The 27,972-nt window shown below is 53.0% G+C and overlaps 2 protein-coding genes across 3 annotated transcripts; one reads left to right on the top strand and one right to left on the bottom strand.

Annotated features, from left to right (window-relative positions):
• The first annotated feature begins 193 nt into the window (after positions 1 to 193).
• On the top strand, positions 194 to 9,564 carry ZSWIM7 (zinc finger SWIM-type containing 7). Of its 2 annotated transcripts, XM_068210556.1 has the most exons (5): positions 194 to 334; positions 2,028 to 2,049; positions 4,381 to 4,483; positions 8,796 to 8,900; positions 9,311 to 9,564. In XM_068210556.1, the coding sequence occupies exons 1-5, from the start codon at positions 256 to 258 to the stop codon at positions 9,425 to 9,427; spliced, it is 426 nt and encodes a 141-aa protein (XP_068066657.1). In that variant the 5' UTR covers positions 194 to 255; the 3' UTR covers positions 9,428 to 9,564. The 2 variants fall into 2 exon arrangements, with proteins under 2 accessions (XP_068066657.1, XP_068066658.1); XM_068210557.1 differs by lacking the exon at positions 2,028 to 2,049 and having other exon boundaries at positions 223 to 334.
• Positions 9,565 to 11,433: 1,869 nt separating this feature from the next.
• ADORA2B (adenosine A2b receptor) lies at positions 11,434 to 26,631 on the bottom strand. Its single transcript, XM_068210547.1, has 2 exons — positions 25,991 to 26,631; positions 11,434 to 12,927 (listed from the first exon to the last, which is right to left on the bottom strand). The coding sequence occupies exons 1-2, from the start codon at positions 26,353 to 26,355 to the stop codon at positions 12,246 to 12,248; spliced, it is 1,047 nt and encodes a 348-aa protein (XP_068066648.1). The 5' UTR covers positions 26,356 to 26,631; the 3' UTR covers positions 11,434 to 12,245.
• Positions 26,632 to 27,972: the final 1,341 nt, after the last annotated feature.

Here is a 27,972-nt window from a genome sequence, read left to right as displayed (position 1 = left end):
CGGGACCTGTGCTTGTGTGGGGGCATCTCGGAGACACCCGTGTGTCTGTGGGGACTCCTGTTCCCAGAACGTGTAAAAAAAAAAAAAAAAAAATTTAGAAGTTGTTTCAAAACATTTTAAAGGATGCGATTCCTTGGTTGGGATGGGGTGCCCAGATAACCCCCCCCACCAATGCTCAGTATCCATGGTGGCCCTAAAGATTTCCCTCTGTCTCCTGTCCTGTCTCGTTTCCAGGGATGATCCCGTGCCCGTGGGATGGACAGGAGTACCTTGCCAGCTGTGGCAGAAGAGCTCTTGAGAGAGATCAAAAAGGCTTTTCAGGAGACCTCACAGGGTATGTGAGGGATCCCAGCAGGAATGGCCTGGCACACCCCCAGCGAGTGATGAGGGCCCTTGGCCTCCCCGTTTCTACCAGACCCTGTTGTCTTAGGGACCTTTATGTCCTTTTTTGTGGCAACAGACAGGTGTGAAGCACAGATAATGAGGAGCAGCCCCTCCTCCAAGTCAAATTCAAAAATCACACCAGTTTGGACTCCTTGTAATGTGAGACTTGTGGGTCTTCTTGTGGGTCTTGTGAGACTGTGCTGCTTCTTAGAGCTCCTGGTGCACATGGTCACACTTGAGGGATGATAAATTAATGCCTCCGGGCAGGAAATCTGCTGTGCCCTCTGCACTGGTTCTACAGACTCACCAATCCCAAAACTGGGGTTGGAAAGGGGAATTTCCCAAAGCCGTGTCCTGACTGACCGGCAGAGGGGGTGTGCTGCTGATCCCAGGGCGAGGAACAACTTCCCAGTGCTTCAGTGAAAGGAGCAGCAGCCAGCACTGAAATCCTGGCCAATTCCAGCAGCTAGTTAAGAATAATTACCTTAGCTGGATCTGTGCCAAGATAATATTAGTGTTTGTGTTTACCGGATGAGTTGCACAGAATGGTTCTTCCCAAGGTAAGGGTCTGCTGAAGGAATATTTTTAGCTGCACAAAACCCAAACAAATAAGAATTCAGATAAATCTACGTGGGAGTGAGGAATGGGCAGAAACTTCATGTCTAAACTGTCAGAGTGACCCCAGTGACAGCTTTTTGGCACACTTGCACTATGACTTCTGTCAGGTTAGAGTAGATCCAAAATCTACGTGTGACTTTTAAAAGAGTTTTATAAATCCTGTTGTAAACTAAGCAAAAAAAGAAGTTCACATCCCTTTAAAAACGTCCTTTTTAGAGCAGCAGAGTGGTACTAAAGCACACATTGAGACAGAGCTGTGAAGACAAACTGACTGATCCCTTTACAGAATTAAATTCAAATAAAGCTGGAAAATTCAAACCAACACTGCAGGTCATGGAGAGTATTTTGAATTGTCTGAAGAAAATTATTTTAAAGTCAAAAATCCAGATCTTCCAGTGGGATATGGAGACAGAGTACACTGTGTCCCCTGGGTGATAACAGAAAGATCAGAGTGGACAAGCAGAGCCTGAGCTGTCAGCTCCAACAAACACAATTTGCTGGAGTGTAACTTTCCATCTTAAGGAGACGTTCCAATAAATGAAGACACAATGTTTCAGTGGGCTGTAGTAAAAGCCATAAACCAGTGGCGCCCTGCAAGACTGTGCTGGGAAAAGAACAACATTTGTAAAGTTGTGATGCCTGAGTTCTCAACTCATGCCTGGAGAGTTTCAGGGAAAATAATATATATTTTTTTAAGCAGCTTCTTAAAGTGACAGAGTAAGATGCTGAGGACTCCTGCCTTTTACTGGGTGCTTTTAAAAGTAGGATGTCATAAAAGAAAGTACATTTGGGCTTCTGCTTTTCTTTTTAAAATGAATCGCTGTGGTTGTGATGGCTGTGCTTGATAAGTGCCTTAGCACTGCCATCATGGATGATTTTGCTGCTCCTTGTTGTTTTTTGGTGGCTAGAGAGGATGTGGAGATCTCTGCAGTCCTGTGTGGCCTGTGGGGGTACCTTGGGGGGACAATAACCCCCCTGTGATATGAAATTCTGCAAAATCACATTCCCTTTTCTTTCTGTTGCAGTCCCTGATGACCTGCTGCTGGGGTGAGTGTCTTCTGCTTCAGTTCCTGCCCCAGTGTCCTGCTGAAGGGCAGTTGGTGGTCAGCTCTCATCCTGGTTTTCCCCTGTGTTTGACCAAGTGCTGCTGAAACACAAAAATGCTGGTGGTTTTTGCAAATGAAGGTTCTGATGGTTTCTTTTTTTTTCCAGAGATTTACAAAATTATCTCTGTATCACAGCATCTCCTGTGATGACTTGCTCTAATTTAAACCCAGGGTATTTAACCTGAGCTCCGAGTCCAGCCTCAGGTCTGGAAGGAGTTTGCTGTGGGAGTGGATTGTGTTCCAGGGTGATTCATCCCTCTGCCTTCCTGCCACTGTGAGCACCCTGAGCTCACTCCTGCTGTTTGAGTCATGGGCACGTGTGATGGAGAGGGAGAAGTGTCCTGATCATCACCCTGCACAAGGGAAATGTTAACTTGGAGACTGAGAGTTTTCTTCTGTTTGGGGCAGCAGGCTCAGGTCAGCTTTGTCACCCTGTGAATACTTTAATCATTTCCAGCAGTGACCTAAGAGATCCAAGTTTCACAACTTCAGCCCTCAGGAACTGGTGTTGAATGTGGAGAAGAGGCATTGTCACAGTTAAAGAGACTTTTCAGATTCATCTTTAACCTTGTGTTCCTGCCTGCCAGGGGATGAGATCACCAGGAACCCTCCAGGCCTTGATGCCTTTGTGTTAAAGTTATCTGACACACCACCTGTGAAAGGTGTGCTGACTCCCTCTCCTGGGAACACAGTGGCCTTTGAAAGGTGGGATCAGATTTGAAAACTTTTGTTTCCTTCTCATCAGAAAAGAGGAGGAGAGAAATTCCCTTGTTAAGTTTAATAATGGTGGTAACTCTTGGCAGCCAAATTTCCATGAATTCCCTGCATCCAGCAGCTCAGAAGTATTCTGATTTAATTTCCCAATCTCTTCCAAATCTCCAAAGTCCTTGAATTTCCTGTGGGCATTTCCTGTTGAACTGATCAAACTATATACACAAGAAAAGAATTCCCTAGATTTGAAAAGAGTTCCTGAAACTCACTGAACTCAGCCCCCTTATAGTCCCAAACCTAATCATGAAGGAATGTCTTACGTTAAGCGTTCCCCACCCACCTCCTCAGATGGAGCCAGCCCTTCTTGCCTTGAGTTTGTGCAAGTTTTGGTCTTCCTGGAATCTGTCTGTCTGCTTGGCTGCTTATCAATGAGCTTGACTCAGCCTTCCTGGGGCTCTGCCTTGCTCTGTCCTCCCTGGACTTGGAAACTTTCCCTTTTCTCTTGGTCTTCTGCTCAGTTTGGTGCTATCTCTTCATCACTGCTGATTTCCTTGTTGTTTACCCTTGGAACCAGTCTAGACTACACAGATTTTTCTCAGCTGGTGAAAGGTCGGTAAAGTTAACTGAGTTGCCCCTGAGCTCTTTGGAAACACTCAGAGCAGCTGGGTTTACTGGTCTAGGATGACTTTGGAGCCCATGAGCTCTCTGGACAATAGGCTGAAGGTGCAGATGTCCGCATTTAACACACACCTTATCCTATACCCCTGCACAGCACCAGCAGGAGACAAAATCCCCCTTTGGGATGTGCAGTGGTCCTCATCCCAGACATTCCCTCATCCATAAATGCTGTGCATCCCTGAAAGGGAAAGGGTTTTTAGGGACAGTGGAGGGACATCAGGCAGGTGCTGCCCCTGGGTGTTTATCTGGAATAACTTGGCTGTCTCTGAGGCGTGCTCTTAGCTGGGTCACAGATGTAAAACTGATGCTATCTAGTGTCTCCATGTGCAGTGGAGTGTCTTGAGTAATTGCCTGATGTTCTCCAGCTTCCTCCTGATGCAGTTTGGTGGGTAGAGAAAGGATAATTTATCCCTCAGTTGTGACTGTGATGGAGGAGATGTGATCACTACAAGATGACTCACTTGTTCCCCAGGGTTTGAACTGATCTCCAGGGGATGAGGAAGGAGCCCCAGTTCCTGTTGCTCCAGGAACTGTGGATCATCCTTGCACTCCCCTTTCTCCAAGGAGCTGTGTGCTCCATGCCTGGAGGTGGGATTCAAGACCAGCTGATCAATCCAGCACATCCAGGACTGCCTGGCTGTAGAGTTGAGGAGTCCCAGAGCACGAGCCCCTTTTGTCCTGAGCACTGGCAAGTCTGGCTCCGTGTGCTCCACTAAAATCCCTGGTTGTGTCTTTGTGCTCATGGGACATGTTCAGTTACTGCAGCAAGGAAAAATGTCTTACTTTTGCAATGGGCTCCTTCAGGGCTGCCTCTGTGCCCTGAGGCTGAGCCAGGAGCCCTCCCTTTGTGCTGTGACCTAACTAGAGACACGTTCTCTTCCAGGCTGAAGTTCATTTTTGGCCCATCTGCAGTCCCAGCTCTGGATTTGGTGGATCAGCGTTCTGTCACCCGGGTCAGGTCCCCCAGTGGAAGGATTCTCTACCAGGTACATGCTTCTCTTTGCTCTTGCTTTCTGATGGTTTCCAGCTGGCATCTGAGACAGTGTTTTCCTGACTTGCAGAGCATGGATAAACACAGAGAGGACACCAGTGTTTTACAAACTCCTGAAGTGACACTGGAGAGCAGCAGCCAGGGGATAGAATTAGAGCAGCACGGTTCAGAACCATTTTCTCTGTGGCTCCCAGCCAGCCAGAGACAATTTATGTGTTTGTGGGCATCACAGGCAGAAGAAGTTTTCCAGGGATTGCTAATTTTGCTTTATTACTCCCATCCTCTCCAGCAAAGGAAGTTCTTCCTCTTGACCAGTTGTACACAACTCATCATTATCTGCCATCACTGCGTTTCTTTCCTGTCATGACCTCTGCTTGGCAGGAAATCTCTGCTGCCTGGGAGGGAGCAATGCAGGCCAAACCCGTGGGTTTCACTCTGGTTCAGTGTAGCCAAGGCTGTGAATCACAGAAACATCCCCATGAAATGGCATTTTGGGGAGAAGAGCTCACCTCAGCCCTGAGATAATTACAGCACAGGGTGGGAGTGAGGCGAGGAGCCATTGGTACTTCATTCTCACATTTCTGTACTGTGCACAATTCCTTGTTCTCTGGTCCCCTAGCACTGGTGGCATCTCTTTTGGGACAATCTGTCCGTGCTGTGAGCCATTGACCAGCTGCATCCAGCCCATGGCTGTGCCCTGGCTGAGCACTGGGACCCTGTGCCCAAAAGATTTTGGTCAAAAAGCACCAATTCCTTCTCCTCAGCACTCCCAAAGCCTCAGGTAGCACAGCCCATCCAGGGCTGGGCCTGTTTCTGTGCTGTTCACACACCAGAGAAAGGAGAATATCTTTGCTCAATGCTGTAGCACCCAAGAGGAACATTTCCAAGTATCCCCTCTGCAAAGGACCTTTTCTCCTCCCCTGGAGGTGCTTTGGGGTCCTGTAGGGTAAGAAAAGGGCTGTGAAGTCAGGCCTGGCTGCTGGCACAAACCCTTCTCATGTGTTCAGAGCATGCCCTGCTTGGTTTGCACGTGGAGCCTTTATCACTTCTGGGGCCATGGAGAGGACACAGGCCTCTCCAGAGGGACATGAATCATAACCAGGGCTCAAGAACAGCCTTGGATTGCAGTTGAGGGCTTGCCTGTGGACGTTTGGTAAAGCCTAGGAAGCTTCCAGCACCCTTGGACAGCAGCTGCCTTCCTGATTAATTGAATGCTCAAAGTCTTTCCCTTTTTTACTGTTGCTTGTCTGAAAATGCCCCTGGGCAGATAATGGTCACATTCTCCTAGCAGAGCTTTGTCAGGCCCTGCAGGCTAAGACAGAGCTTTGCTGGACATCAGTTAATAATCTGATATTAATAAAGGGCTCAGTTGGTGCACACTGAAAAGGAACAAGAGTCAGAACTTCTCTCCTGCCTCTGCAGGGAGAAGGAGCCTCTGGTTTCCCTGTGGAGAAGGAACCCCTGGACAGGAGGGTCAGGGAGTTAATGCAGGACAAACCTCCAGGAAGGAGGTTCCTGTGTGCCTCCAGCTGCATTCCTCTTCAGTGGAGCTTGATTGCTGATTAAGGCCATGCTGATGAGTTCATTAACAAAGGAATCTGAAGAGATATTTTCTCTGGGGGTGTGAGGTTGGTGCCATTGTGAAATTCTCCCTCATGACAGCTGTCTGAGATGCAGAAACAAAGAGCAGAGTCTACCCTGGGGCTGGAGCAGTGACAGGAACACATCTGGGGTCATAGAAACCCAAGCCCTGGGTGGGACACTGCACTGGAGTCACTGGCTCTTCATTCCTGTGTGCTGTAGGAATGTGTGGAAATGTCCCCCAGCTGTGCTCCTGGAGAGAGGGGCATCCATGGCTGCCTGGACACTGCACAATCATCCCTGCTAATTATCCCCCACAAAGTCAGCCCTGCCATTTGCACCCAGATGTGGTTGAGCTGGAATGTGAGGTGGTGCTTCCACTTGCAGCTGGCACTGGAGAACTCTTTGAGGCCATGAGGCTGGTTCTGTTGTGAAACTCCTTTGGGTCATAGCCAAATCTGAGCTGGTGATAATTGCATATCACCCAGCACATCTCAGGTCCTGCTTCATGGGAGGAAGGCTCTGCTCAGACAGGCCCTGTAGTGTGGGCAGCCCTTGCTCTCAGGAGCTGAGATGGGAGAAGAAGGAGCCCTCAGTGAAATGAAAGCTGTGATTTGTCCCTTAATGCCCTTGCTGTTTAACAGAGGAGTGGCACTGATGGAGTGTCCAAGGGCTGGGTGTCTCAGAGCTGAAATCATCCCAGGAGAGCTTGGATGATACCTGCCATGCTGAGCTCAGGGGTAAATCCTACCTGCTGCAGGGATGGTGGAGCTGTGCTGGATGTGGAAGTGTTGGCCTGGCAGCATTTGGGGCACCCTTGAGCTCTGCCCAAGTGGCACAGAAGCTGAGCTGTGGCAGTGAAGCAGGGCAGTGCTTCCGCCCTGCCAGCTGGCACCTGCACTGCTCACATCCTGCACTTTCATTTCTTTTTTATTTTGTCTTTTTTCATCCATTTCCCAGAACTGTGTGGCAGATGCCCCACGGTGAAGGGTTTGAGCAGCAGGCCCTGGCACAGGCTGTGGTGCTGCCTGTCTGTCTGTCCCTGTGCTGGTGCCTCAGCTGACCCTCCTGTGCTCCCACACGCTGGCAGGGACACCTCTAGGGGGATTTTTCCTCCTTGAGGCCCAGGGATGAGGACAGCAGAAGGAAATCTCACCTCAGGGCCAGGGGAGCACCCCAGTGCTTGGCTGGGCTGCAGCTGGCCAGGAACAGAGGCACCTTTTTCTCCCAGTCTTAGGATTTTAGATTTTGCTTTATTAGGCAGAGACTGTGTTCTTGCCAGCTAGGTCAGGATGGGGGAGCACTGAGCTCAGCCCAAATCTGGCAGTGTCTGTCTGTGCCTTCCCCCCCTCCCCAAAGGAAAACACTTCTGAAGGGAAGGCACCATCAGAATACTTCATCTTGGAAAAAAACATTCAAAGGGACTGCAGGAAAACAAACTTATCACAAGTGAAACAAACTCAGCCTGCAGTAAAAGGAGGACCCAGGGTAAAGGCCAGACTGAAAAAAAAAAAAAAAGTTTACCCTGAAATGGGGATGTGAGTTTTGTGTCCTGGATCTGCTGGGAGTGAGGGGGACTTTGAGGCATTGGCATTTCTGTGGGAGAGCCTAAACTTCTGGATGTTCCCTGTCGGGCAGAGGGTACAGGGGGAGCTCCAGGGGACAGGGGAAGGCTCCCCTTGGAAGTGCAGCTTTGGACAGGGAGGGACAGTGTTCCTCTGGAGGGGCTTGGAATGCCAGGGATGTCCTGGAGAGGAGCAGCCCTCTGCAGAACTCCACTGCCTTTTCACTTTTTGTGTTTGTCTTTGGATTTGGGGCTGTGTGTGCCACAAACCCAGCCAGAGTGGAGAGGGCTGTGATGTGCCCTCAGAGCCCTGGGCCCTGTGCAAGTGCATTCTGCTGCTGCAGATCCTTCCCTTCCCATAGGTTGGGCCCTTAAAGTAGTTTCCTAAAAGCTATTTTCTAGTCTTGAGGAGACCAAAAGAGAAATAATAATCCATGGGCTGGCTTTACTATGTCCTGCAGTCAGCTCCAGCAGCTCACAGACTGCTCCATGCTGGCAAAAAAAAAGCTTCCCTCACCTGTTTGCTCACCCTGGTGCCTCAGTACCAGCCTTGCAGGGAACAGCACGTGGGAAAAGGAGGCAGTGCTGTTCCCAAAGCAGAGATGGAGCAGGGAGGCTTCTCTGGAGACTTCAGCTTTGTTTATTCAAGCAGATCTGGATTCCAGTAGCTGCAGCTGGTTTTGAGAGCAGAGCAGCCTTCAGTGGTTGGGAAAGGAGAGGCCTCCCTGCAAGTGCTCAGTGCTGCTCTCTCCTGTCCCCAGGCCCGTGGTGGCTCTGGGGTCACACCTGGGCTGTGTGTGACAAGAGTCTCTGTCATTTACACCTGTGAGCCTGCCAGGGCTGGCAGGGAGCTCACAGGAGGGGCTGGCACTCGATGGGAGGTCAGGGAGTGGTGCCACCACCCCTCTCCTGGTCCCTTAAAGCAGCCAAGTCCCTGGGGCTGGGATCTGCTGCAAGCACAGGTACAGGACACCTGCAGGGAGAGGAGCTTGAGACCATGAGAAAGCTGAGGAGCTTCAAGCTTAGGTGGGTCACTGCAGTGCCTGGGGACACTTCTGTGCTGTGACAGCTCCCCCTCACTGCTGGGGCAGTGCAGACCCAGGCTGAGTCAGAGAAATTAAAGTGAACCCTGCCTCTGACTCCTCATCTGCCTCTGTTTCAGGTCCTTGGGAGCTCAGGCAAACTCTACACCTGCTACAGCTCCTGCCACTTCTGCACCTGCCCTGCCTTTGGGTTTTCTGTGTTGCAGAAGAGTGAGAGCCTTCTGGTGAGTGCTGTGCCCCAGCCTGGGGCTGGCATGGGGAGGGGACAAGGCTGTGCCCTGCTCCTTGAACCCCAAATTTCCAACCAAACACGAGTGCGGAGCTGGCCACACAGGCTGAGCCTGACCACTGTGTGTGGCCTCTGAGAGCCCCAGACTTTGGGTGCAGGGTGCAGGGAGGGCTTTTGGTGGTCAGCAGAGGTGGGAAGGGTGCCAGGAGCCAGGAGCTGTGTGCCAGCTCCCTGCATGGCACTGGCCTGGTGGCAGAACTGGGGACGCTGAGCACCAGCTGTGCCAGGAGGGAACCATGTTCCTGGGGGGGCCGAGCACTTCACTGAACACATTTTGGCCACGATGGGTTCCTGGGCCAGACAGAGCCTGGCATTCCAGCCTTGCTCCTGCTGTTAACTTTGCAGTGCAAACACATCCTGGCTGTCTACCTCAGCCAGGCCATGGGAGCCTGCCAGGAGCTGGCTGTGTCTGAGGAGCAGCTCACAAACATCCTCCTGGCTGAGGAAGAGGATGAAGGATGAAGGATCTGGATCACTCCTGACATTTTTAATATCTACAAGGCTGTCAAATGCTCACTGAGGCTGGTAGAATTCTTCTTGTGCTGCAGCCAAGTGTGACATTACTTAGCAGCCTGGCACTGATAAATTAATTAATTAGGCCTGCGTTGACTTCAGTTTTGTTTATTTATTCTGGTTTTGGGATTTCTGAAGATGTTTGAACTAATCTGTAATAATTGTGATGTGAGGATGCAAACCTGCAGGTGTCAGTGATCCACAGATTAAAGAGCTGCTGTGGCTCTTTGCAGGTGGCAGCTCAGAGCAATTTCTGATTTGTCAGTGGCAAACCTGGTCCAGGGACTAGGGCAGGGACCCCTCAGCACCCTGAGACTGGTGACAGCTCCGTGCCTCCAGTGGAACAGGATCCTTGGAAGCATCAAGGTGGTTGCTGTGCTTTAAATCAAACATTTTCAGACACACTGAGCACCTCAAGGCAGCTTCTCTGGGAGCCAGCTCCTTCCAGCTGTGATCCCTTGTCCATGCTCTGTGCCCCCTGAGGGGCGTCAGCCACCAGAAATAATGGAGCACGGGCTGAGCTAGGTGGTGTGGGTGGTAAATGAAGCATTTTGTATGTAAATAACAGTTCCTGCAAATACAAAATCTCAGCAACATGAGGAGAACACTTCCATCCATGTACAACAGAGCAGGGACAGCTCAATGGCCACAGCTGCTCTGGCTACAGAAAGTTCCTCTGCTGCTTTTGCTTCACATTTTTATAGAAACCTTCAGAGAGCTTTTAATTGAGGGGGGAAAGGGAGGTGTCCTATTTTTATTTTGCCTTGCAATGTCTTTGGCTCAGATCCACAAAGGCACTTCCTGTGCCCAGTGACCATGACCTGGGCCAGAGTTAATGCCTGACAGCCCAAAGGCACAGCTGGACTAAGGATGCTCCACATCCATCTCCAGGAATTCTGGCTCATGAGAGGCATGGGAAGGGAGCAGTGGTGGATACTGAGCTGCACTGGAAGCTCTCACATGTGGACAAGTGTTGGTGTTACAGCACTGAGAGTTTCACTCTGTCGCTGCTGTGAGAGTTTGGGTCGGTTTCAGGCAGCCAAAGGGAGAGATTCCATCCGTTGCTGTGAGGATAAATGTGGCTTGCAACCACTTGGCAACACTGCCAGGGCTGCAGGTGAAACCCTGCTGGTTTCCAGCCCTGATTAACAGGAGGAACACGGCCAAAGATAACACAGAAGGGAAGGGATGGAGGGAGGAGAGAGCCAGGCCCTGCCCAGGTGGCAGGAGGTGGCCCCAGGGTCAGCTGGCCCCTGAGCAAGGCAGATACAGCAAAGCTGAACGGGGCTGGTAAAGGAGAAGCACTTGGGACGGGGACTTGAACTGCTCAGACTCGTGCTGGAAGTGCCCATATCTGAGACACTGAGCTGTAGCTAAATTTGGACATTGCATAAACATGTGCAAACCCATTCAGAGCTCTCTGGTGATTTCACCCAGGGCTGGGGCTGAGCTGCAGTGAAATCCAGCTCTCCCAGGGAACCATTCCCTGTGCATGGTGGACCCAGAGTCATTCCTGCAGCTGCTGCCTGCAGCTCTTGCCAGCTGGCAGAGGAGATGCTGCAGGAACAAGATTTCTTCAGCTTTTCAATTGATTTTACACCATATTTGTCATTATATATGCCAAAGAAATGAAACTCTTGGGATCTTGTACCCCCTTTTAGTGCAACAGAATTTTAAAAAAATGTAGAGTTGATTTCTGTGTGATTCAAGTACAATTTTTCAGGAATAAAAATATAAAAATTAGTGTTAGGGGGGGAAAAAAGCATTCACAGCTTCTGGGGGTTACAGGGCTGCAGGGGTGCCCCATCCAGACCAAGCTTTAGGAGTCTAGTGAGTTGCAGCATCCACCTCTCCCAGCTAAAACCTGCACTTGAGGAAGCTCTGCAAGGCTGGCGGAGCAAAAACCCAATTGTGGAACTCATGTTCCCAAGGCAGAGTGACACTGGCCTTGGTGGCTCTGGTTCAGACCGGGCAGGACCATAGGGGCACTTCTGCCTCCTGCATTTTAACAGCTGGAAACAGATCTGGAAGCAAACCTGAAGCACTGGGCTGCACAGTCCTGTGAACCAAAGTGAATTAAAGGCCATGAAACCTCTGCCCTAAAACCTTGGTCAAGCCTTTTCTCAAATCTTTCAGTAAATGGGGTTTCCATGCTGGGCTGGCCAGTTCTGACCTGGTTTTCCCATCCTCACAGTCCCTCCCCTCAGTGTCTGGAACACAGATTCAGTTTCACACCAGCAACTGGGCTAAGTAAGACTTTTTCCCATCAGAGAATACAAGCTGCATCAAACAATTGATGGAATAATTAGGGTATTACCAAAGTGCTGTCAAGTATGAACTTAGAGAACAACTCAAAAAACAGACACAAAATTATTACTCCTAAATGAATCGAAATATTAAAAAAAATAATAATAATAATTAAAATAAAGATCCTATGACTTGACATGAGCAGCACAATTGGGGAAACACCCCCCCCAGCAGGTGAGTCTTCTCCAGTCAGTGTACAACCTGGAAAGGAAACACCTGGAAAGGAAACACAACAGGATCACAGCTCTCAGTCCCCCTGGGGCTACAGAGGAGGGCGAGCTGCACTCAGTGTCCCTGCTCAGGTCACTCCTCTACCAGGCACGACATTAATTACAAAAATAAAAATAAAAACACAGCTGCACGAGTGCATAGTGGTCATCTCTGAGCACTCCTGGGACTGCTCACACGGGGAAGGGCAGTGCCAGGGACGGGCTGGAGCCCAGGGGCAGCAGGGGCAGGGTCATACGGTCACAGAGGCCGCGGGGGAGCTGATGTTGATGACAGTCAGGTGCTGGTTGTGCTCAGAGGGGCACTTGGGGAGGTCGTCGGCCTTGCAGAGGATCTTGGAGAGGATCTTGCGGAAGGTGCAGCGGAAATCCCGGATCCTGTAGGCGTAGATGATGGGGTTGATGACAGAGTTGGCGTGGGACAGGATGATGGCCACGTACATCACCCACTCGGGCTTGGATCTGGAGAAGTCCTCGTGGAAGTGCGTGATGCAGTTCAAGATGTGCAGGGGCAGCCAGCAGAAGGCAAAAAGCCCCACGATGATGGCCAGAGACTTGGCTGCATGGACCTCCTTCTGCAGGGTGGTCCTGGAGTTGCCCATCAGCTCGATCTGGTGCAGCTGCTTGCAGGCCACCATGAATATCTTGATGTAGATCCCCAGCATGATGACGAGCGGGAGCAGCACGCAGCCGAAGAAGTTGAAGTAGACCATGTAGCTCATGGTCACCACGTTCTCAAAGAGACACGAGATGAAGCAGCCGTGGGGCTCTGTCCCTGTCTCGTTGGTGGCATTGGGACAGCCACTCATGGCTTTATTCCAGCCCATCAGTGGGGTCAGTCCAATCCCAAAGGACAGGAGCCACAGCACTGCGATGAGTCCCCTGGCCCGCTTGCCGGTCACCAGGCTGTTGTACCTGCAGCCCCCGGGACAAAACCACAGCAAGTGTTATATAAATGAGCACTGGCGGCTTCCCTGCAGTTAAAGTCATCAGTGTTTTGGCTAATGAGGCAAAAGCCACACCCACACCCACGAGGAGGCCTCACCTCTCTGATCGCCCGAGGGGCAAAGCCTCTCACCTGTGTCTCCACCCACACACCGTGATTTGGGGAGGTGACTCATTTACTATTCCTGAGAGGCGCCAGGCACTGCCCCGGCCCACAAACCCCCTGCAAGGGGAGGGAAGGGACTTGGAGGCTTAAAAAAGGCTTTATCATTGCGTGATCCTAAACCACCAACTGCCAGCAGGGCACGGACAGGGAGGCTCCCTGGGGCCTCAGAGGCTCTCTGCCTCTGAGCAGCCACTGCTGGGCACGCTGGGGCAGCTGCTGGGCCAATTCCTGGGCTGACCCCGTCCAGCTGGGGCAATGCTGGTGCCCAGTTCTATGTTGCAATCCCACATGGGTCATGAAGAAGCTCCACTGTGGCCCAGGGACAGGTTGGTGCAGTGCTGAGCCTGGTGCTGCCCCACACCTTCCTCATCCCAGAGTCCTTTCATGGCCCCTCCAGCCCTCAGATGCTCAGAGACACAAGCAGAGCTGAAACCTGAAGCAGCAAAAGTCAAAAGTCTGGTTTGGGAGCAAGCAGAGCAGCTGCCAAAATCACAGCATCAGTCAGATCCCTGTCTGGAGATAGGAAGGACCAGCCAGAAGACAACATGAGAAACCCATTCCTGTCCTCTCCACAGCCAGTCAGAGTCTGCTGGCTGCCACACGTCCCTCCTTCCCACACCCTTCTCTCAGTGCTTGTTTACTCTGGCTTGGCTGCCCTGCTCCTCCTTTCCTAAGAACGTTTGTTCTGATTTTCTTCCGGCCCATGAGGCAGGGGAGGGTTTTATTCCCACAGAACTGCAGCTGTGCCTGTGAATCACTGCACTCGTGTGAGCGGAGCCTCCTGCTCCTCCTGCAAGGATGGGGGGGGACAGTGGGGGTCTGACAGCACCAACTTGGGGTCAAAGAGGGGCTGGGGGAGCCCTCAGCTCCTTCCCCAGGCATCAGCTGGGCTGGCTGGGAGGATGCAGGAGCAGCAGCCGCATTTAGGTGCTGCTGAATCGTCAGCAGTCTGAAGGGTAGATCCAGCCACTGAGGGGCTTCTCCTGCATTTTTCTCTCATTATGAATAAGTTTGAATACTTAGAAGATGAGAAGTTCTCAAACAGGGCATCAGTGAGGCCAAGCCTGTTGCTTTTGAGACCCCACATTAAGTTTTCAGAAGTTGGAGCTGGTCGGGCTTGTGGGACCTGAAATTATTGACACTTGAGAAGTTGACAGAAATTCAATCTCTTGGCAAAGTCTGAGTCTTGAGCTACAGCCCTGGCCAAGCTCAGTCAGTGCTACAGAGGCACCAGGAGCTGCTGCTCTCTCTCAGCTCTGCAGTGGAAAGGGAACACTGCAGCTCTGGCTCGTTCTTGCCCTACTTAGAGGATCTCTCCAGGTGCTCCATGCCAAAAACTACCGTGGTGAGACTGCAAAATGCCAAAGGGCCCATTGTTTAGAAACAGAAACTGAAGGAATGGAGGGTTTTGTGTACTCAGGAGCAGGAGGAGCCACCATGGCCATGCTGAGGTCCCAGGCCCCAAATAAGACTTCTTCCATCTGCTCTTCTCCTGAACTCTTCTGCTAAGATAAGGCTTGGCTTGAAGGTTTACAAGACCAGTCAAGAAGCCACTTGATGTTCCAGTGGCTGTCCTGGTGGCCTGTTTATTTTAGAGCTGCTGGCTCTTCCCAGCGCTCCCAGTGGAGCTGCAGAGGGACCGTGGCGCTTTTACATCTTCTGAGAGAAGATGTGAAAACATCCTGGGCTCCCAGCCTGCCAGAGCCGAGCAATGGGGAGGACTGGAGGCCCAGGGAAGAGGTGGAGATGGTTTTTCACAGGGAACAGCTGCCCTGCTCTTCATTTCCCCAGAAACGGAGCTCTTCATTTCCCCCGAACTTGCATTGCAAAGCCCTCCCACCATCTCTCAATCCTGCTGATGGCAGGTGCTGCTGATGGTCATTGCTGTGGACAGCCAGAAGAGCCCAGGGTGAAATTGAGAACAGCCTGATGTCCTAGAATTGTTCATTAATTACCTTGTTAGTACCTTAACACACTTATTTGGTGGGACCCTGCCTGTATTGCCCTTAAGTCAACACAAGTTAAGTACACGCTTAAAAAAATTAATTAATGAATGCCACCAGATCCAGGTATGGAGTCTCACAAGCTCTTTCCTAAGCTCCATAAAACAGGGTCAGACAGTGAGGAACCAACAGATTTTCACAGCTCAGAATTCTCCAGCAAACCCCTCCTTCATTCTCTTTTAGTCTTAATATTATTGGGCAAAAAAAACCCCAAAAAACAACAAAAAAACAACCGCCTATTAAAGTAAATTTACTCACCTAAGTCTGTTCAACTAATGTATAACAAATATTGAATCATCTCTACACTTCCCCCCGGAGGCATCAAATGTTGCCTTAATGTAAATAACAGCTGAATATTTTTAAATGATTTATTGGAATTAAATAACCTGGCAATGTGTTAGTTCCTTTTCCACTGCCAGGCAAAGTCTCTTTACTGGTGCAATCACCATGAAGGCTTTAATTACCGCAGCTCCCACCCCTGGGAGCCCCGAGGCCATGGTGGGCTGAGTCAGGCTCCTGTCCCGATGGAAGGAGCTGTGCCCGGGCCACCGGTGTCACTGCAGGGGCACAGCGCTGGAGGAGGGCTCAGCTTCTGCAGCGTCCCCGTGGGCAGCTGGGGCTGTCCCTGCTGTGCCCTCACCCACACGGCCACAAAGGCTCCAGCCAGGGCTCCACGAGGTGTCCCCTGTTCCTGGTGGCCTTCCACAGCAGGCATCCCCCGTGGCCCCTCCAAAACCCAGAGTTTTCCTGGGAGAGCATCACAGCAAACACCAGAAGAGCGAGTTCTCGTAGGAAATCTCACTCTGCGTGTTGGAGGATGGTTGGGCTTGGGTTTTTTGCATTTCTGCTGCCATTTCCTGGGGCTGGGAAGCAGCCAAGTGGCCCAGGCTGGTGCTGAGCACAGCTGGCACAGAGCAGGACACGCTGCCAGCCCGGCCTCGCAGGAGTTTGGCTCCCGAAGGCAGGAACTGAGTCATGTCCTGCACGTCCCTGGCATCTGCCCACCAGCCCCTGCCGGACCCCGGGGAGCTCACCCCAGCCCTGCTGCCCCTGAGCTCTGTCAAACAAGGAAAGCACAGCAGGAGAAATTCAGCTTTCGGGGTGAAGGGCTTGGGGCAGCCTGGAGGAAACACTCTGGAATGGGGCTGTTATTGCCACAAGATTTATGTCAGAGAGCAGGAGCAGGAGAATCCTGCCTGTCCCACATCAAAGCCCGGTGGTGCCACACAGCCCTGGCCTGTCCATCATGTCCCTGTGCCAGAGCAGAGGCTCCGCAAGGACTTTGGGTTCTCCCACTGCCTTCAGAGCAGGAACAGCCTCCAATGAAGAACTGCAGAGCTTAAACTCCAAACTCACACATGGCTTCTGCTCCCCAGCTCCCTCCCCAGCCTGCCCCGTGCCCAGGCTGCTGGGTGCAGGGAGAGGAGCAGATGGAGGGTGCAGAACGGGGAGCAGGCAGGTGCTCTGCTACAAACAGCCAGTGACAATTCATATATTTCTATTTTAAGTGTGAAGGGAAATACACAGACACCTCCATTCACAAGGGGTGAGAGCAGCTCGGCTGCCAAGCATTGTGTCCTTGTCACCTCCTCACAGCTGTACTTTGCTTTTTTTTTTTTTTTAGCTTTAACAAAATAAGCTCCGTTGCTGCCTCTGTGCTCCATGCACAACCACAGAATGGACATCACACAGCAGCTGAAATATCCTGGCAGGACATTTTAATTATTCATAAATTGCACCTGAGAGAGGAGGGGGGAAAAGAAAAAGAAAGCAAAATAAAAAGAAAGAAAAAGAAAAAGGAATAAAAAGAAAAAGCTGTGCTGTTTAACCAGGAAGGAGTTGGCGGCCAGAGCTGTGATCAGTGGTAACGCTATCAGCTGGGGAACAGGGACATCTGCGAGTGTCCCTGTCCCAGGCAGACAAATCACTTCCTCCCGCATCTGTCCCCATTGTGTGCGGGGACAGCAGCAGCACGGCCGGCCTTCCGCTGGGCAGGACTGCCACACTGCCACACTGTCACAGTGTCACAGTGTCACAGTGCCACACTGCCACACTGCCACACTGCCACACTGTCACACTGCCACACTGTCACAGTGCCACAGTGCCACACTGTACCAGTGCCACACTGTCACAGTGCCACACTGCCACACTGTCACAGTGCCACACTGTCACACTGTCACACTGCCACACTGTCACAGTGCCACACTGCCACACTGCCACACTGTCACACTGTCACAGTGTCACACTGTCACACTGCCACAGTGCCACACTGTCACACTGTCACACTGCCACACTGTCACAGTGCCACACTGTCACACTGTCACAGTGTCACACTGTCACAGTGCCACACTGCCACACTGTACCAGTGCCACACTGTCACAGTGTCACAGTGTCACACTGCCACACTGCCACACTGCCACAGTGTCACACTATCACAGTGCCACACTGCCACAGTGCCACACTGTCACAGTGTCACAGTGTCACACTGTCACACTGCCACACTGTACCAGTGCCACACTGTCACAGTGCCACAGTGCCACACTGTCACACTGTCACAGTGCCACACTGTCACACTGTACCAGTGCCACACTGCCACAGTGCCACACTGTCACACTGTCACAGTGCCACACTGTCACACTGTCACAGTGCCACACTGTCACACTGTACCAGTGCCACACTGCCACAGTGCCACACTGTCACACTGTCACAGTGCCACACTGTCACACTGTCACACTGTCACACTGTACCAGTGCCACACTGCCACAGTGCCACACTGCCACACTGTCACAGTGCCACACTGTCACACTGCCACAGTGCCACAGTGCCACACTGTCACACTGTCACAGTGTCACAGTGCCACAGTGCCACACTGCCACAGTGCCACACTGTCACACTGCCACACTGTCACAGTGCCACACTGCCACACTGTCACACTGTCACAGTGCCACACTGCCACACTGCCACAGTGCCACAGTGCCACACTGTCACACTGTCACAGTGTCACAGTGCCACAGTGCCACACTGCCACAGTGCCACACTGTCACACTGCCACACTGTCACAGTGCCACACTGCCACACTGTCACACTGTCACAGTGCCACACTGCCACACTGCCACAGTGCCACAGTGCCACACTGTCACACTGTCACAGTGTCACAGTGCCACAGTGCCACACTTCCACAGTGCCACACTGTCACACTGCCACACTGTCACAGTGCCACACTGCCACACTGTCACAGTGCCACAGTGCCACACTGCCACACTGTCACAGTGCCACACTGCCACACTGCCACACTGCCACACTGTCACAGTGCCACACTGCCACACTGCCACACTGCCACACTGTCACAGTGCCACACTGCCACAGTGCCACACTGTCACAGTGCCACAGTGCCACACTGTCACAGTGCCACACTGCCACACTGCCACACTGTCACAGTGCCACACTGCCACAGTGCCACACTGTCACACTGTCACACTGTCACAGTGCCACAGTGCCACAGTGCCACACTGTACCAGTGCCACACTGTCACAGTGCCACACTGTCACACTGTCACAGTGCCACACTGTCACACTGTCACACAGTCACACAGTCACACAGTCACACTGTCACACAGTCACACAGTCACACTGTCACACTGTCACACTGCCACACTGCCACACTGCCACAGTGTCACACTGTCACACTGTCACACTGTCACAGTGTCACACTGTCACACTGCCACAGTGTCACACAGTCACACTGTCACACTGTCACACTGTCACACAGTCACAGTGTCACACAGTCACACTGTCACACTGTCACACTGTCACACTGTCACCCGCCAGCCCCGGCTCAGGTGGGCTCACGGGCCAGCAGCAGGACAAGCAGAGGACCGGGCACGCGCAGCCCTCTCGGGTGGAAGGGAGCGTCCCCTCCCTGGGTCCCCGTGTCCCCAGGCACAAGCCGGGGCTGTCGAACACCTGCAGGTTTAAAACCTGCCCGAGACATTCTCATCCGTGCCCTCGCCCCTCCTGGGAGCCCCGGGCTGCCGCCAGAGCCGGGAGAGCGACTCCTGCCTCAGCCCGGCCACTGCTGTCCCCGCAGCGCCTGGGCACAGGGGACAGCCACGGGGCAGCGGGTGCGCGGCAGCGTGGGAAGGAGGAGCACGGGAAAGAATAAAACCGACGAATGGCACATGGCCGGGTAATCTGGGGGGTGACACGGAACCTGCAGCCCTGCACCTGTTGGGCACTGCCAGGGTTGGGGAGGTGCGAGCGCCTCTCGCCTCTCGAGGGGCCCCGAGGGGTTTGCATGTGAGATCTGCCCGTGCTCGCGGCTCGGCAGGGTGAGAAAAGCGGCTGAAAGCCGAGCTCAGACACCCGGGGTGTCAGCGGGGCGGGCTGGGCAAGCAGAGGCCAACAGAGCCCCGGAGCACAGGAAGGAAATGAGCTCAGCCCCTCGCCCTGCACGCTGCTCCCACGCTCCAGCAGCCCCCGACATCCAAACAGCAGCAGCTGCCCCAAAACGGCGCTGTGCCTGCAGGAGGGTGTGACACTGGTGTGACACTGGTGTGACACTGGTGTGACACTGGTGTGACACTGGTGTGGAACCAGCGTGATCCTGGTGTGATACTGGTGTGGAACCAGTGTGACACTGGTATGACACTGGTGTGGAACCAGCGTGATCCTGGTGTGATACTGGTGTGGAACCAGTGTGATACTGGTGTGGAACCAGTGTGACACCGGTGCGGAACCAGCGTGATCCCGGTGCTTTGTGTTTCTGGGTCAGGCCCAGAACACAGCCCCGCAGTTCTCCCCCCGTTAAGGCCTGAGCTCCTCCTCGGCTCCCCCGGGCTCTGCAGCCCAGCCTTATCACCTGCTGGGGCCAGGGGCTGGGGATTTTTGTCCTTCCGAACCCGCCGGGGGTCAGGCCTGGCTGTGCAGCACTTGAAGATGCCTGGCAGAGGTGCGATAGGGGCTGGGGTCGGTCCCGAGTCCCACCCAGCGCTGACCTCTGCCCCTCCCAGTGCCCGGCTCACTGCGATAGCAGAGCAGGGTGGGCGATGGCAGATCTCTGCTGGGTCCCTCTTTCTGCAATGAAAGGGGTAGAACCCCCTTCCCAAAGTTCCCAAAGCGCTGCCTTTCCACCCAGCAGCCCCACCGAGCTGCTGCTCAGCTGCCTGCAGAGCCCCGGGGCTGCGGGATCGGGCAGGGGCAGCGCCGAGCCCAGCCGTGCCAGGAGCCCGGCCCGTCCTCTCCTCCCTGCCTGGCCACTTCCAGGCTGGACAGAGCAGCCAGCCCTGTGCCAGCACAAGGGGCACATCCCATGGGAGGTTTGAGCTCTGGGAAAGGGGGACATGGCCAAGAGCTGCTCCCACAGCTCCTGCAGGGACTGTGCTCTCTCCCCTGTCCCCAGTGCGTCCAGCAGCTCTGGTCCCAGTGGCGCCAGTGCCCACAGGGCACTGCGGGGTGTAAGAGCAGGGACACACACAGGGACACACCCACACTGATGCACTCCCAGGTTATTTGTGGCTCATGCCCAGGCCTCAAGTCATCCATTGGATTAGGAGTTAATCCTCTCTTGGGACTGCACAAATTCCCTAAACTCAGTCCCTTCTGCAAGCCTGAGAGCCGGTGACAGGACTGACACATCCGTAGGCACAGCTGGAGTCACGAATTCCTGGCATCTTGTGGATCAAACACAGTAAGAGGAGTCCCCAAACCCTGCGTGGTCACTGCCTGGGGCAGCCCAGGGCCCGGGCAGAACACTCTTCAAAGACTCAGTTTTGGGGTCTGTGCTCACTGCTCTGGCAAACAGCAAATTTCATAAAAATCCCAAGCAGCAGCTCGATAATTAACAAAGCAAAAACTTGCAACATCAAAATAAAACAGTTTCTGCCAAAACATTTTGGTTTCATGTATTTTTTGCAGGGAGAGGTCAAAAGATCTTCTGGAGCAAAATTCTGCTGGATTTCAAAGGTTCCTTTTTAAAAAAAAATCTTAAAATGTACCTGCATTTTTACAGATTGAGCTGACCAAAACAGAATAAAAACCTTCTAAATCCAAAGATCTGGGTTCTGACTCAGCCTGGAGATCAGTGCCCTCAGCCAAGAGCCTGGAGCCAGCCCTGACATCCCTGATGCTCCCTGGCATCCCTGCTGTCCCCCAGCTTCTGCAGAGGGGGCAGAGGTCCCAGAGAGGTCCCAATTCCTTTTCCTGTCAGGACTTTTGTTTTTTAGGAGGGAAGTGGCCTTGGAGGTGCGGAAAAGATATAAAAATCTGGGACATGCATTTTAAGGAAACCAGGCTGCTCACAGCTCAAAATAGCTGTGATTTCCCCTCTCTACTTTATTGCCACGAGGGCACATGTGATCATTCCTGATTTTGTTGTTGTGTTTTGGCTGCATCCAAAGGCTGGAGGGAGTGGTAGCCCTGGGAGGGCCTCCCACGTCCCCTGGGCCCAGCTTGGCTGCCACAAACTTCCCTAAAGATGTGACAGCTCCACTGCTCCAGTGAGCACCCCAGCCCTCCTGCCCTTGCTGGGTTTGTGGCACTTCAGTTTGTAACTCAGTGATAACCAAGGCCAGGCACAGCATCCTGAGGGGTTGGGGAGGCTCTGGAAGCAGGAATTGGGATGCTCATGGAGCGGGCACAGCACGGGAGCCACAGGGGAGCAGCAGAACTCGCCCGGGGGTGCGGATGAAGGGCGCTGCAAGGACAAAAGGAAATGAGGCAAGGGCAAGGGAGGAAGAGCAGCTGCAGCTCTGTGTGCTGATGGCACTCACAGAGTGGCAGGTGAACACCAAGAGGAATTTCTCTGCTCTCCAGTGGCTCCAGCCCTCCCACTCGACATCAAACCCCACCAGTTTGCTTTGCTGAGCAGCAAGCTGGGAGCTGACAGGGATCTGGGAGCAAATCCCTGCAGGGGGATGCAGAGGGAACCCCTCCCCTGCAGCACAGGGGAGCAGAGCCTCAGCATCAGCCAGGCCACCTCTGGAAAGGATGAGGAAAAAACAGCAACAACCCAAATTTAATCTGTCCCACGAGGACAGCAGCAGGGAGGAGCTGCACTCCTGCCTTCCTCGTGTGAAAGCCAAGGGGGGCAGCAGCTCCTGTGGGACACTGGCAGGAGCAGAAGGCAGATCAGGGCAGCACCATTAACAGATCCTGAGCCCATTAACTGACTGGGAATCCATATGAGGATCCTCTGGCTGCAGGAGAGGCAGCAAGGGCTCAAAGATGTGCAGAAAGGGAGAGGATGTGGCTGGGACCCTGCTCCAGTTCATAGCAAAGCTTCCCTGGAACATCAGTCCTGCACATCTGCAAGGGGTAAAGCTGAAGATGGGAGAGAACTAAACCCAGGACAAGCAGCAGATCAGCTCAAATCCCAGGGAGCAGGGGATCATTTTCCCATGGCAGGTCCCAGCTGGGATGTTTGCCAGGCAGCAGCACCACATTCACTGTCCTGCAGGAGGTACCAGTGGACAGGGACACACACAGTGCCCTGTTGCTCAGTGTTTCACTCTCCTTTTGCTCTCTAAATACAGATTCTCCTCTCCCTCCCTAATTCCTGACACGTTTGTTCCAGGCATCCGTCCCTACCAACAATTCTTCACCATGCCAAAGGATTTGGGTTAATGCAAATAAAAGGAAACTGTTTTATTCCACCTACAAATCTTCTTTGGCTCCCAGCTATGGGACTGTGGGGTAAAATCCAGCCCTGGAGGAAGCCAGAGAGCAAAAGCCTCTGTGCCAAGTGCTCTCTGCAGGATGGATTTGCTGCTGCTGAGAGATGCTCAATTCCCTGGCTTGGATATCCTGCTTGGAGGAAGTGCTGGGGGTGGTCAGGCTGGCAGAGGAGAGCTGGGATGGAGCTGTGTCCCTGGGCACAGGGATGGACACTCAGGGGTGGCAGCGGCCAGGAGGGTGCAGGAAGAGGGGACAGAGTGTCCAAGGGCAAGGATCTGCATCCAGGTGATGGCCAAGGGAGGAGGGACCCAGGGAAGGGCTGGGAGCTGCAGCTGCACAGAATGGGCAGCGTGGGTGGGGGCTTCCCCACAAACACTGGATTCATCAAAAGCAAACAAGCAAAATATGAGTTTCGAGGGACAGAAAGAATTCATGGCTTCGGGTCAAATTCAGCAAATATTTTTAGCCAGAAGAGGGAGGGCTCTAAATCACCATTTTTAAAATAAGATTTTTGTTCTGCAGTTCTCCAGATGAGACGTTGTCAGTTCCTTCCCCAGTGAGGAGGTCTTGACCTCAAAGAGCAGCACAGCCACATCGGAAGGGTTGGGCAACTCAACCCAAAATCTGCCAGGTTGGTCAGGATCACTTTGCTCCACTGAAACCTCCCAACATCACTGTTCCAGTTTCACTGTAACAATTTTCCTCTTCCCCATGGGATTTCTTGGTTCAGCCACAGAGCTGAAAAATCCATTATTAGCCTGGCTGTAATGCAAAGTTCTGCTGTGCACCCCAGCCCACGGGCCTGCCCAGCCTCTCAAACAGCTCTGAAAGGGTATGAAATAATGTGGCACAGCCAGTCCTTAATGTCCCTGCCGAGCTCTCCTCAGGGAGCTGATGGAGCACTGGATGTGACAAGGACACTCATCTGCTCTGCAACAACCACATTACTTATGGTAATCGCTGGACAGAGCTAGGCACAAATCATTTTCTTAAACATTTAATACTTCATGGCCTGGTATCAGCCTCTGCACTGGCCTCCAGAATGGGTGTTTAAATGAGAAAAGTTTTTCCTACAGTCTCCATTCCTAGAAATTGATGATCAGCTTCATGTTCCCACAGCACAACCCTGCTTCCAGAAATGGCACGTGCTCCTGCCCAGGGAGGGTGCTGGGAGAAGTTCCTCCCCGCTCCCTGCCAGCAGCACTGTGGAATAAAGTTGTTGAAGAGAAAACTCCAACCAAGCCTTGCTGGGAAAACCCTGGTGCTGTCCAGAAGGGTTTTGCCTGTGTAGATTTATAACCTCCTCTATCCCCTTTTGATCTTGGTGTACAACTAAAAAAAGCCTTTCATTATCAGTCCCTAAATCTCCTGTCACCGAGGCAGTGGCCTGTCCATGGTTCCACTCCTCACAGGGAGAACCCCCCTCCTTTGAAAGGAGTTTTTTACTTGCTGGTCCCTTCTGAGAGCACTGAAATAGGCCTCAGTGCCAAGATGGAGTTAAACCCAAATTTTGCACTTCAGCCAGCCTAGGATGGGACTCCTTGGTCTCCGTTTGTGTCCAGCTCAAAAGCACTCATAGGAATAAAGATATTTGTGCAAATGGAATAAAAGATTTGGCGTGAGACGGGGCGAGGAAAGCAAAGCTGGGAAAGAATCCCGAAGCAAGGCAAAACTGCCCTGGGATGAACTGCCCTGATGGAGAGTGGAGCAAACCTGCTGAGACCAGGACTGGGGGAAAAGGAGTGCAGGAAATACCGGCAGTTTCGTCAGCTGGCAAAGCCACTTCCCTCTGCAAGCACAGGAACGATGCCTCAGAGCATTTCTGATCCTCTGCTTCCCCCCGGCCCTCAGCAGAGCACAAACCTCTCACCACACTTTCCTCAGCTGCAGAAAGTGTTTGTGTACAAAAATAGTTACTGCTTGACAGCTTGTGGCCAGGGGTGTGATCAAACTGAAACTCAAAAATCTGACCTGCTTCTGTAGCTGCTGCTGTGCCGCTGCCCCACCATCCCGGGAAAGCCCCGAACGAACGGATGGAAAAGACACGACAGCATTTTCCGGAGCCAGGGTGGGTCTGTGAGCCCGGCTGGGTGGCTGGGACGGTCTGAAACAGGGTCAGGGATGCTGGAAACAACCTGTCCCTGTCCCTGTCCCCGTCCCCGCTGTGCTGCAGGTCCGCTCCCGCTTGCGCGACATCCCCCGGAATTTCCACGCTCGCATGACACACAGCCACGCTCCTCCACCCCGCCTGATGACTAATTAATATCTGCTCAGCCTATGCCAGGTCTCAGATGCAAGGTGCCGGAACAGGGTGAAAGGGTTTTCTTGTTTGAAGTCATTTCAGGGTGACTTCAGTGCTCGCGCACGGGAGACGCCGGGGACGAGCAGAATCCAGGGAAGCTGCGGAGTTCAGCTGAGGTCCCTGCGCCACAGCTGCCCTGCTTCCCCACAGCCTCTGCTCCCGGCCAGTCCCTGGAGCTTCCCGGGCTCCCGGGGGGCTCCACCACTGTCTTATTCCCAGGGAAAGACAACTGAGACACGGAGGAGACTGAGATGAGCAAACTCAGGTGGTTCATAATGCAAAGCCCGGGGTTTGGTGCACTTCAGCTTAAGGAAGCTGCTGCACCAGCCCACTGGAGAGGTGCCTGTAACTTCTATTCCATACAGCTTTCTCCATTTTAATTCAATTCCCGTGAATTAGAAAGAAAACAATTCATGTCTTAGATGCTGCACTTGGATGAGACTGAACTGTGAAACTTTAAAATCTGACGTTGACTCTTTCTGCTCCCCTCTGTCCTTTCACAGTAGGAAATAGGAGAAAGGATAGCTTCTCCTCGATTTAATTACCTGGGAGATGCCTGGACACGGCAATAGAGGGGCTGTATAAATACCTGCACAGATGAGCCACAGCCATCCCAAACACAGCCTTACATCACTGCGGGCCCGTCCGAGAAACCCCTGACCCTCCCACGGCAAACGTCCTCAAGAAACTGAACTTCCAGGTGTACTCTGAAGCAAGAAGTAGGACACTGATCCCAGCGAGCGAATGACAAACCTCTGTTATTTCCATCACCTGCCAGCAGCAAAACTTTTGGGGCAGCACTAGGGATTAGAAGTTCCTGCACGCTAAGGGCAGGAAGATCGGACCCGGGCTGTCAGGGAACGTGGCTGCCCGCTCCCTCTGCAACTCTTACCTCAGTGGGATCTTAATAGCCAGGTACCTGTCGATGGCCACCGCCAGCAGGCTGAAAATGGAGCTTTGGGTCAGCACCAGCACGAAACAGGCGAAGAAGAGGCAGCTGTGAAAATCCACCTGGAAGCCGATGCTGATGGTGATGGCGAAAGGGATGGCCAACAACCCCACGGCGATATCAGCCACGGCCAGCGACACCAGGAAATAGTTGGTGGCGTTCTTCAAGGTGCTGTTGATGGCCACAGCCCAGCAGACCAGCACGTTGCCAGCGATGGAGAGCACGGCGATGATGAGCTCCAGCACGATGTAGGTGGTTTTCATAGTGTCCATGGCGAGAGCCCAGCGCCGGGGGCAGGCGCTGCTCATGGGAAGAAGGGACTTTCCACCGGGCGCCCTCCCGCAGGTACCAACACGCCACGGGGCAGCCGAACGCCCATGTCCGGGCTCCCCGCGGCCCTGGGGGGCCGGAGGGGCGCGGCGAGCCCCGGGTCGCGGCCCCCCGCTGCCCGCAGCGCCCGGCCCCCGCCCGGCATCCGCGGGTCCCGCTCAGCGCCCGCCCGCCGCCGCCGCCACCCGCGGGGCCATCGGGGCCGCTCCGCCCGGGGCCGCTCCGCCCGGGGATGCTCCGCCGCTGCCGCCCGCTGCCCGCGGAAAAGCCGCTGCCGGCGGCGGCGGGGCTATTTCTGCTCCCGGGGCGAGCGGGGCGGGGAGTGCGCGGCGCGGAGCCATTGGCCGGGACCCGGCGGCACCGGCACCGCGCCCCCGCAGCGCCCGGCCCCGCTCCCGCTCCCCCGGGCCGGCGTGTGCGGCCCCCGGAGGTTTTGGGCACCGCTTCGCGCAATACGGGATCAAAAGTTGCCCTCGCTGTCGCCAAAGTCGAGATGCTGCTGCTGCTCCGGGACACCGGAGTCGCCGCGCCGAAAATAAAATTCGCCACCAGCAGAGCGCTGACCCAAAGTAGGAGATTTCACAAAATCCTGGCAGCGCTCGGTCTCTGTATGGTTATGGCACAGCGGGGCATTTCCTGTTGTAAGAAATAGCAAAATACCACGGATTAGCAAATGCTGTTACTCACAGGGCTGAAGTGCTTGAGTTTCGGTCTAAGGAGCTTAAAAAAAGTTATACCTGAAGGGGTTGTCTGCTCTGGTGGATCTTAAACCAGCAGGGAAGGTGGAGGTAATTTAACAACTGGTTACCTTTTCATCACAGGTTTCATGCTTTATATCGTGTTCACCATCAAAACACAGAAGAGAGATTGAACTTCACACCACTGCTGAAGCATCCAGCAGCACTGAATAGTCCGGGGTAGAAAGTGGAAAAAGATCCAAACAATTAAAGAAAATAAACGTTTCCTGTAGCAAACAGAAAGTAAAATAAATTGTCATTGATTTATCTTTTTTTAAACAAAGTTGTAAACTAAATCCTGCGGAAGGGAATGTTTTCTGAGGATCCAGAGTTAAATCAGAGTAAAAAACATATGGGAAAAAGAGGATTGAAATGATTCCTTTGGGTGTAGTGCAAACGGAAACACTCCTGTTGATCAGCAATGCTTTGGGTCAGACAGATGCAAAGGGGGACTCTTAATTTATATTGAACAAAGTAATTTTTATCAAGTTGGACATCTCAGGATGCTGAAAGAAAGCTACGCCAGGAGTACATTTAATTTGATGGGGACACACAGAAGGATCTGCACACAGGAGCACTGCTGCCCTTTGCATTCCCACCACCACCTTTGCACTTTGCATTCCAGGCACTCTGCTGTCACAGGGAAGAACCAATCCCATGATGGCGTGAACAGGGAAGTCCTTAAATCCCGGGATTCAAACCTCAGCTTTTGCCTGGAAGTGCCCTGAAAGGAGCAGCAGAGTTTGAGGTGAGCTCAAGGTTCACAGCCCCGGGTCTGGTTGCTCCATCGGCGCTGGCTGGATCCTGAACTTGCCCACACTGGTTTGGTTTATTTATTATTTTGGGATGAGTGCAGCT

Source organism: Anomalospiza imberbis, chromosome 20, assembly GCF_031753505.1.
Source record: "Anomalospiza imberbis isolate Cuckoo-Finch-1a 21T00152 chromosome 20, ASM3175350v1, whole genome shotgun sequence".
Classification (NCBI taxonomy): domain Eukaryota; kingdom Metazoa; phylum Chordata; class Aves; order Passeriformes; family Viduidae; genus Anomalospiza; species Anomalospiza imberbis.
Note: the sequence above shows the minus strand (reverse complement) of the source record. Positions and strands in the feature narration are given on the sequence as shown.

Bases quoted from the DNA above. Each gene is read 5' to 3' on its own strand.
- ZSWIM7 (XM_068210556.1), top strand. From the start codon at position 256: ATGGACAGGAGTACCTTGCCAGCTGTGGCAGAAGAGCTCTTGAGAGAG. The intron at 2,050-4,380 runs GTGAGTGTCTTC...GTTCTCTTCCAG, and splicing joins CCTGATGACCTGCTGCTGGG to GCTGAAGTTCATTTTTGGCC. The intron at 8,901-9,310 runs GTGAGTGCTGTG...TTAACTTTGCAG, and splicing joins AGAAGAGTGAGAGCCTTCTG to TGCAAACACATCCTGGCTGT.
- ADORA2B (XM_068210547.1), bottom strand. From the start codon at position 26,355: ATGAGCAGCGCCTGCCCCCGGCGCTGGGCTCTCGCCATGGACACTATG. The intron at 12,928-25,990 runs GTAAGAGTTGCA...CGGGGGCTGCAG, and splicing joins GCTATTAAGATCCCACTGAG to GTACAACAGCCTGGTGACCG.